This window comes from Pezoporus occidentalis, unplaced genomic scaffold (assembly GCF_034315485.1).
Source record: "Pezoporus occidentalis ecotype Australia unplaced genomic scaffold, CSIRO_AGI_Poc_V1 ctg455, whole genome shotgun sequence".
Lineage (NCBI taxonomy): Eukaryota > Metazoa > Chordata > Aves > Psittaciformes > Psittacidae > Pezoporus > Pezoporus occidentalis.
The window spans coordinates 22,301-31,729 of NW_026915786.1; the positions used below are offsets into that span (position 1 = coordinate 22,301).

The 9,429-nt window shown below is 51.5% G+C and overlaps 1 protein-coding gene across 3 annotated transcripts; it reads right to left on the minus strand.

The window, feature by feature from the left end:
* Nucleotides 1-731: 731 nt before the first annotated feature.
* Nucleotides 732-7,132, minus strand: PDIK1L (PDLIM1 interacting kinase 1 like). Of its 3 annotated transcripts, none has more exons than XM_062635484.1 (3): nucleotides 7,051-7,132; nucleotides 4,707-6,096; nucleotides 732-2,068 (listed from the first exon to the last, which is right to left on the minus strand). In XM_062635484.1, the coding sequence occupies exons 2-3, from the start codon at nucleotides 4,989-4,991 to the stop codon at nucleotides 1,328-1,330; spliced, it is 1,026 nt and encodes a 341-aa protein (XP_062491468.1). In that variant the 5' UTR covers nucleotides 4,992-6,096; nucleotides 7,051-7,132; the 3' UTR covers nucleotides 732-1,327. The 3 variants fall into 3 exon arrangements, with proteins under 3 accessions (XP_062491468.1, XP_062491470.1, XP_062491471.1); XM_062635486.1 differs by having other exon boundaries at nucleotides 4,707-5,008; nucleotides 7,051-7,103; XM_062635487.1 differs by lacking the exon at nucleotides 7,051-7,132 and adding an exon at nucleotides 6,243-6,396 and having other exon boundaries at nucleotides 4,707-5,008.
* Nucleotides 7,133-9,429: the final 2,297 nt, after the last annotated feature.

Here is a 9,429-nt window from a genome sequence, read left to right on the forward strand (position 1 = left end):
GTAAAGGCAATTCTTTAAGACTCTACTTTTTTCCAAGAGGTCAAATAGATGAGAGAGGCCATAGTCCTCTCTCGGCATATCAGTCTGCTTCTGTGGAATAAGAGCTGAGGATAAGCAGCCTTTCAACCACTTCAAAGCTACATCTCCCCATCTGTGTTTTTAAGTGAATATTACTTCTTTAAAAGGAAGACACTAACTGGAAAAAAAGAGCCAAGGTTGCCACACAAATGGGAGATACGTCTCACATACTGGTTACTGAAGAGGTGTGTGCTACAAGACAAACAGTCACGCCTTTATCTCCTCCTCACCACCATGTTAGAGGTAGTGCCAGAAAGGAAGAGGCCATGACCATTGTCACTGGTCAGATCTAGTTAATGGGAAAACCACCCCCATATTTTAAAGAATCTTAAAAAGAACACTCTATGCTGCTGGATTCCCTCATTCATTTTCCATAAGCTAAGCCCAAAGTACTCTTATTATAAATCCTCAAAGTGCTATTGAATTATAGATAGAGGAGTAGAGAGCATGTGTGAAAGTGTAGATTAACTGATTAATCAAGTGTTTGATCCCTAGGAGAAAGCAAAACTGAATGATTATAAAGAGCAAGGCAACCTGCTAGTACCCAACTGCATACGGTTCTGACTCCCAGTGACAAGCTCATGAAGCTGTAAGTGCTCAGCGTGGCCACATCAGCACTTTGAGAACTGCTGAGCCCCTTGCACTGCAATTTCTCTTTGTCAAGTCTCAGAGCCTCTCTTTGACATTAGATAACAAAAATAAATAATCAAGTTATTCAGGCCTGAAGGAGGAGGAATGCTTCTCATCTATCTTCATCTTGTTTTCTAGCAGACCCCAATCATGCAGACCCACACCAAATAATTTAAGTGCCATACACTCCCAGTCACTCATATACATAAATATATACACAGAATTGCTTTACAAAGCTTGAAGATTTGCACTACCAGCATGCAAATCTTTTTTCCATTAGAGTTCCTAATACTCACATAGGAAACTGGAATGTACGAAATACTCCATGACATAGTGCTAGAAGTAAAGCCTCAGCTCTTAAAGACATCCCACTGCCAGCATACACCGACAAACACTGTCACACCTTACACTTGCATGTAACACCCTGGTATTATACACATCAACGCACAGCAGCCGCCTCGACACTCGTATCATGAGACTCAAAAAGAGATTCATTTGGTAGAAACTACACCCTGCAGGTTGGAGTTCAGGCTCGTTTCTTTTACTGCTGTTAAGCTGCGCTATCAGTTCAGTGAGAAGCAGCTCTATCAGGACACACACACACACAGCCGGGCCCCCATCACGTGTCCCAGCTGCTGTCCTTAAAAGCGATGTTGACTAATCGAAGCTCCAGCTCAAAGGCATCGGGGCGGTCCTGGGGATTGGCAGCCAGCATCTCCTTCAGCAGCCGTTTCATCTGAGCGTTCATGGACTTCTTCTTCACAGGGATGAGCAGCTCCATTTTGGGGTTCTCCAGGAGGGCCTCTCCAACGGGCACGATCGCTGTCCCCTGCTTGACGTAACTCCCCAGGAGTTCCTTCTTGGTTTCTGTATCTATAAATGTGATTCTTTCCAGCATTGCCCAGATTATAATCCCCAGTGCAAAGATGTCTGCTTTGGCAGTGTAGTGTCCTTCCCAGACCTCAGGGGCCATATAGAAGTCAGTCCCACATGCAGTTGATAGAAAACACTTATTTACGTTGACTGGCTCCTCGGCGTTCTGTCCTGAGGCTGAGCATACTTTACTCAGCCCAAAATCAGCCACTTTCAGGGTAGGCTCCAAGTCACTTGCATCCATCCTGCTCTGAGAGATCAGAATGTTGTCAGGTTTGAGATCACGATGAATAATCTGATTTTTGTGCAGGAATGCCAGGGCGCTGCTGAGCTGAAGCATGAAGCTGGTGTTGGTCTTGCGGTTTGGCTTTCGGGACAACAGATACTCATTCATGTCTCCTCCATCACAGAAATCCATCACAAACCAGAGGTAATAAACACTCCTGGGGTCAAAGACTATTTCTCCTTTTAATGAGGTCTCTACAAGCTGCAACAAGGAAAAGAAATACCGTAACTACCTGATGATCACAAGAATGTAAAGATATGATGGAAAAACACGTGGAGTTTGGATCCTCCTCTCAACAGTCCAGAGAGGAAGACACTTCGACTGGTGAAAAGAAAAACTCATGCCAAGTTTCTGATTTAATAAAACTAGAAGTCACAGTGTTTGTTTGACAGCCCCCTCACTTTCATGCAGACGAAGCATATCAAGCTCATGCTCTTGCCCAGAAGCTGAATAACTATTCTGAAAGACACTCAGTGGCCACTGCACTCCCATCTGCTCCAGCTGGACAGTGTCCCTGCCCAACAAAGCCTGTCCCACCCATCTGGTCAACAACTTTAACTTATAAACAAAGTCTTAACAAGCAACTGAACAGTGCCAGGGGCTTGTCTGCTCCACAACAGGTTTTTAAAGGCTTCTCTATTCCTTCCACAGGAATGTATCCTAGCAAGCATTAACACAGGATCCCTTCCCTTAGGAGAATGCTAATCTACAGGCACAGCTGCTGCAGAACAGCTCTCCCACCATCATGATCCATCAGCTGTTTTCTGGAACATAAGTAGTGTGTAGCCTGAGCAGCCAGTTCTAACAGCTGCCTCAAACAGAAAGCAAAGCAAAACCAGCAATCAGTTTTACTAATCCCAGTTACACAAGCTCACATTTGCCTCTTCAGCTCCTCTGAGGTGGCACTAAGCAGCAGGTAAATCCTGATGGAAGTCTTGCAATTATTTGTTAGTAGCAACCAATGTATACAAAAGCAAACACAGCTCCTACAGGCTTGCAAAAATTGAGGTAGCTATTCACATTTAGAGCAACATTTTAAAGTGCTTTGAAGAAGTGACCTTTCCCATCCAAGAGCAAAATTCCTAGCAATCTATAGCTATCTAATTGCTAGCATAACTAGTACCCAAACCAGACCAACTTAAAACAGTAAATCCAGGTTAGAGCTAGAAAAAAACCTGTTTCAGGTCTACAATCAGTAACTGAGATGAAGGTATCACAGGGCAGCAGGGTGTCCCCTCTGCCAAGCGAGCACCAAGCCACAGCTCTTCCCCCCACACCTTTACAGAAGCTGTAACTGCATCTTAGCTCAGCACTAAGACTTCACTACCAGATCTGTGCCAGCTGCAAAGCACCACAAGATCAGACTGGTTCAGGACTCTCACTTCACTGACTTAGTTCAGCTGACACTAGTGAAGCATCTGCCCCACAGCCCTTCAGGAGACACCAATATCCCTTTCCCCAGGCAACCTCCTCACCCACTACACCAGTGCAGCTCTGTAACACACTACTTCCCCCACCTGGGGTGGGGAGAGTAGAGAGCAGCCAAGCGAGATCTGATTTTCTCTGTTTCAGCACATGCTATTATAAAGTGATCCCAGCCTCATCAGTCAGCTCTGCCCTCCACTCCCCTCTGCTCTGAACAGCTTGCACCTGACATGGGTGAGATCTACAGGCTGCATTGTTAACAGGCACCACCATCAAAAGCCAGTGCTGTAGGTGAGCTGGAAGCTCTCCTCACCTTCCACCCTGGGGGGTTTTAAAGTTTCTCTCTGTACAAGCGTCCACATCTCTCACAGACCCACTAAGGACTAGGAAGGTAAGGCACTAACACCTCCCACATGAGCTCGCCAGTATTATGTTACCCTAACCCCTTCATGAAAGCAGGTCAGTAACAACTACCAAGCTACAGCAAGCTTACAAAGGCAAGAATCCTCTTTCTCAGGCTCACAGAGCACTCAGCTCAACAGGATGTGGACAGCCATGAAGGGCTGTCAGCTGAATGCTCACCAACAAAAGGCCCTACATTAGACACGCAAGAATGACAACAGAAACTGAAATGATAAAAGCTGACTGGGGATGACACAATTAACATAGAGCAGGCTCAGGACTTTTTAAACCAGAGACATTAAATCCCTGCCAGGGAAGGACTTCAAGTTGGGGCAGCTCCTTCACAAGGGAATGAATGTGATTATCTTTCAAAGTCTTTCCAGAACTGCTTATTCTTCAACCATCCGCATCTTCAAACTTAAAGAAGATTTTCAGCAGCCAAATAAGGGGAGTGAAATTTAATCCCTTACTTATCACACCTTTACCTCTCCTTGAAGATATTAATAGCTCTTCAAAACCAGGAAATGGCTCACCATATGCTGCCAACTGCTGATCCTTTCTGAGAGAATTCTAAGTGTTTGCTTCCTAAATCAAGACTCTTACTTCTTCTTCCAAGGACATTCAAGATTAAGAAATGCTTCAGAGCAGTCTCCCAAGACATATCTGCTCATTAACCCTGCAGCAGGGCTTCTGCTGCGGAATACAACAGCCTGCACCTCCCTTGTGCTTCACCTGTGGTGCTTCCTCAAATTATCAAAGCAGATTTGCATTTAACCTCCCCCCAGTCTTCTGGAGTGGCACTGGCTTCACATTACAACGTACAGGCAACTGTTCAACAGACAGGCTCTTTTAAGATGATGTAATTATTTTGGGGTGTCAACAATGCAGACAATACCCTCTCCTAACTATGGATACCTCAAGAAACCCCGGAGATCTTAGCTACCCACCTCCTTCCCTCCCAGCTACACGTTCAGAATCATGACTTTCACCCCATTACCTCAGCTTCATGTACCTGTAAATAAAGGGAGGAACTGGAGCCATGGGACATCTTCTGCACCATACCATCTTTCTGCAAGATGCACTCCTCCAGGTGAATGACGTTGGGATGCTGGCTCTTGATACTGCTAAGTGCCCAGAACTCACGCAGAGCTAGTTCCACGTTCTCTGGAGCATGGCACCGAATCTTTTTCACCGCGACCCGTGCAGAGGTCTTCCTGACGACTGCTTCGTACACCACACCATAACTGCCACGACCAACCTCTCGTATTAGATCGTACTTAGGCTGGCTACTCACCATCTTCAAGACCAAGGGTTCTGGGGAAGGGGGGAAAAACCCACAGAACTAAAACTTATGAACAAGAACTGGGCTGTATTTTCCCCCATGTGGTTTGGTGCAGCAATACGAGGCCTACCGAAACCCTGCCGCTAACAGGAGAGTGCCTCCGAGCATTACACTGATGCTGCATCCAAGTGCTGAAACGTTCCAGAAGCTACTCTGTAAACCTGCACCTGTTGCCACGGACTAGTGAAAGGTGAAATTACATCATTTTGGTGGGACTATTAACATTTCAAATACAGCCCAGTTTTCAAGGTGGCAACAATTCAAACCTAGACTTGCATTGCACTGAGACGGGACTATCCCATATGCTCCTGCTCCTTTCTCTCAGTGCCTTCTGTGAGCATCTGCAGGAATAATAGTATGGTACCATGCTCTCCATCGATGCCTGGAAGAGCAAGGAGAAGTTCTAGTTGAAGCCTGTGGGCAAGCAGTAACAGATCTGATTAACACTGCCTGTTACGCAGATGACTGTGGAAATAAATGTTTCGGGTATAATTTCATCATGAATTTCTTTCACTGATACCAAGACAAGCAGATGCTTTGGACTGCTTCTGGTTTTTAGTACTACTGTGATTTTTCACCAAGTCTCTTGTGATTGAGGAGTCTACAGCTGCAGGAGGTTTAAAGGGTAACTGACTGCAGAAGCTTGTGCCCTGCACCTGACTTTCACTTCTGCTCAACAGGGCAAGGACAAAAGTTAAGACGTTGCTCTGTAAGTAAAGTGAGACACACACCAAAACAAAAGCCACCAAACACTGCTGTAGATTCATGACCCTCTCTACGCACCTCCCTGCAAGATCACAAACCAAAACCACACCCCCACCACCTTCACACAACCAAACCAAAAAGGGACACTGACTATAGACAGGGGGGAAAAAGGCTTGGCCAGCCAGTTATCACTGGGCAAACAGAGCCAAACACAACGCAAATAAAGCACAACTGAAAGGGTCTGTGACACTGCCAGGGATAAATGGAATTCTCTTTATGTCAGTAAAGCAGGCAATAGGAAACACATCAAAAAGAGCCTGTTCAAGTATCTCCACTGGTTTAGAAACTTATTTTTCTTTAAGAAAAAAATAAAAAGGAAAAAAAGAGAGAGAAAAAAAAAAGGTACCATCAGCCTCAGGGTAACACCACACACACATCGTAACCTTCCACACAACTCTGTGGTATGCATGTATGAGACCACCACCATCGGATTCTGCTCACCAGACGCACCGAGCCCGCACCTGCGAGGCACAGATTAAGATTACAGCCTCAGCATTAAACTGTGGTGGGCCAAACCCCCTCCCATGCAAGGGAGAAGAGCAGGATCTGTAATCCCACCAGCAGCCAAATAACTCCTGAGGGAAAGACTGCTTTACACCCTCACATCAAGCTCAAAACGAGCAGAACCCCCCCCTCCTCCGTGTGTAAGAGTTGGTTGCTGTGCGTTGGTACCAGAGAGAATGTGTCACAGTGCCAAGCGTTGGGGGGGCTCTCTGCCTCCCTTCACCCCCACAGCGGGCCCGGCTGCTCTGGAAGCACCGCCGCGGTTCTTGCCTAAGCGCACGGTAAATACCGCCCGCTCCCCAGGGCAGCGACCCGGGCCGGGCCCCGCAAAGCAAACGGGCCGGGCCTGCTGCAGCCGGTAACGCGTTCCGTGCCGCGTTAGCAACAGCCACAATGGAACAAACCACACACACCCCCCGCCCCGCTCCCGGAGCTGCCGTCACAACCGGGAGCCCACCGGCACTACGGGGACCTGGCTCCAGCGCGCAGCCACCGAGGCACCGCTCGCTGCAGGCGGAGGCCGGCAGCGGGGCCTACACCCCGCCAGGCGCGGCCCGAGGGGCGGCAGGGCCGCTGCACCGCACCCGCCTCGGCGGTTACCGGGGGTCCCGCAGAGCCTGGCGCACCCCTGCAGCGGAGGCACCGCCCGGGCGGGCCCGGCGCGGCCCCGACTGTGACGAGCGGGGATCAACCGCTCGACCTCGGTCCCGTCCCCCGGCCCGGGCCGGGCCCAGCACCACGTTACCTCCGCGCCGCTACCGCGCTGCCGCCGCCCGGCCGCCATTATAGGGCTCCCCCAACAACTGCGCCGCCGCGGCCACGCCCCCGCGCGGGCCACGCCCCCGCGCCTCCGCTGCGCCTTCTGATTGGTCTGTGCGGTCCGACGCGGTTCGGTTACGCCCGGCCCCAGGCTGCCCGGCGCGGGGGTTCGCGGGGTCCCGCTTTATCCCGCTCCATCCCGCTTTATCCGGCTTCGTCCCGCACCGTCCCGCTCTATCCTGCTCTATCCCGCTTCATCCCACTCTATTCCTCTTTATCCCGCTCCGTCCCTCTCTATCCCGCTCTGTCCCGCTCCGTCCCTCTCTATCCCGCTCTGTCCCGCTCTATCCCGCTCTGTCCCGCTCCATCCCACTTTATCCCGCTCCATCCCGGTCTGTTCCACTCCATCCCGCTTTATCCCGCTTCGTCCCGCACCGTCCCGCTCTATCCTGCTCTGTCCCGCTCCATCCCACTTTATCCCGCTCTATTCCTCTCTATCCCGCCCCGTCCCTCTCTATCCCGCTCCATCCCACTTTATCCCGCTCTATCCCGCTCTATTCCGCTCTGTCCCTCTCCATCACACTCCATCCCGCTCCATCCCACTCTATCCTGCTCCGTCCCTCTCCATCCCACTCTATCCCACTCTATCCCGCTCTGTCCCGCTCCGTCCCGCTCCATCCCGCTCTGTCCCTCTCCATCACACTCCATCCCGCTCCATCCCACTCTATCCCGCTCCGTCCTTCTCTATCCCGCTCTGTCCCACTCCATCCTGCACCCACCCGCTCCGTCCCTCTCCATCCCTCTCTATCCCGCTCTGTCCCACTCTGTCCTGCTCTATCCCGCTCTGTCCCACTCTGTCCTGCTCTATCCCGCTCTGTCACACTCTGTCCTGCTCTATCCCGCTCTGTCCCACTCTGTCCTGCTCTATCCCGCTCTGTCACACTCTGTCCCCTCTCTCTACCTCAGTCCCTTCCTCCGCAGGCTGTGACTGCACCCCATGAACAGGAATTGGGGGTGCAGCGCTGCTGCCATGGCCCCGCTGTCTCCTCCACCCCTTCATCACGCAGCTATCACCGGGGGAGAAGCCGGGGCCATCATCCACTGCTGGGAGCCCTGTGGGAGCCAAGTGGAATCCGTTCAGATACGCTCCCACTGGAACATCATGCTCCCATTCTCCCTGGTCCATTGGGAACAAGCCTGGTGCTGATCAGTTTTCAGGCCCCTAAGCTGCCCCAAGGCAATTAGGGGCCAACAAGCCCCCTATGGCTTCCGAAAACTGATTAGGACATCACAACCCCTCCATTACAATGAATCCCCTTAACTGAGTCCAGAAGCAGTTAATCGATGCCACCCCCTGGCAGGGCCAGCTCGTGGGTGTGGGGATGGGTGCACATACGGGTGCCCCATTCCCGGCTGTAGTCAGCAGCCAGCTCCCACAGTGCCATGCCAAGTGTCTGCCAGCTCTGTTTGCGTGCCAGCTCCTCCCTGGAAGAGCTCCAAGTGCTGAAATGGGGACAGTTTTGCAAGATGTGCTTGGCTGGTCCCAGCGCAGTCACTTGATGACACGTGAGCCTGCCCGGAAGGAGCACCCAAAACAACTGCGGGGCTGCCCTGCCCTGGGAGGGGGCTGCCTGCAGCCAAAACAGGCTCTGTGCACCCAGGCACTTGTGTACCTTGCACCCATGAACCCCTGCACCCGTGCATCGCTGCACACCTGCACCTATGTACTTATGGACCCTGCACTCGTGTACCTGTGCATCCGTGTACCCATGCATCCTGCACCCATGAACCCCTACACCCGTGCACCCATGATCCCTATGTACTCATGCAGCTGTGCACCCATCTCCCCTTGCTTCCTTGTACCCATGCACCCATGTACCCATGCACTCATGCACCCCAGCACCCGTTCCCTCCTGCCTGCTGTAGGTGCAGCAGCAGCCACCACCCCTCATCACCCTCTCCCCCCCTCGGCATGACCCAGAGGCAACAGCAGAACACCCGTGGCTCCTCATGCAGGGTATTTACAGGTCTCCTGTGGGCCGGCGCTGGCATTTGGCACGACCCCTTGTTTACTGCTGCAGCAGCCATGTGCACCGGGTGCTGGTCCTGAGGGGCTGTGTATGCACTCAAGCAGAGGGGCCGGCTGCGGTATGGCAGCGCATGGGGGCATCCTGTAGCTCCCTCTGCATAATACAGAAGAATATAGAAGGATACAGGGAATACAGAAGAGCCCCCCCAATCCCTGCCTGGGGTAGGAAGGGGGGAACCTGGTGCATGTGCCAGGCATGGGGTCTGCATCTCCCCGGTGCTGCCTTTCTCCTCCAAGCACAGCCTCAGCACCGTGATGAGGCTGCTTTTGCACCCA

Bases quoted from the DNA above. Each gene is read 5' to 3' on its own strand.
- PDIK1L (XM_062635484.1), bottom strand. From the start codon at position 4,991: ATGGTGAGTAGCCAGCCTAAGTACGATCTAATACGAGAGGTTGGTCGT. The intron at 2,069-4,706 runs GTACATGAAGCT...TCCTTGTTGCAG, and splicing joins GTTCCTCCCTTTATTTACAG to CTTGTAGAGACCTCATTAAA.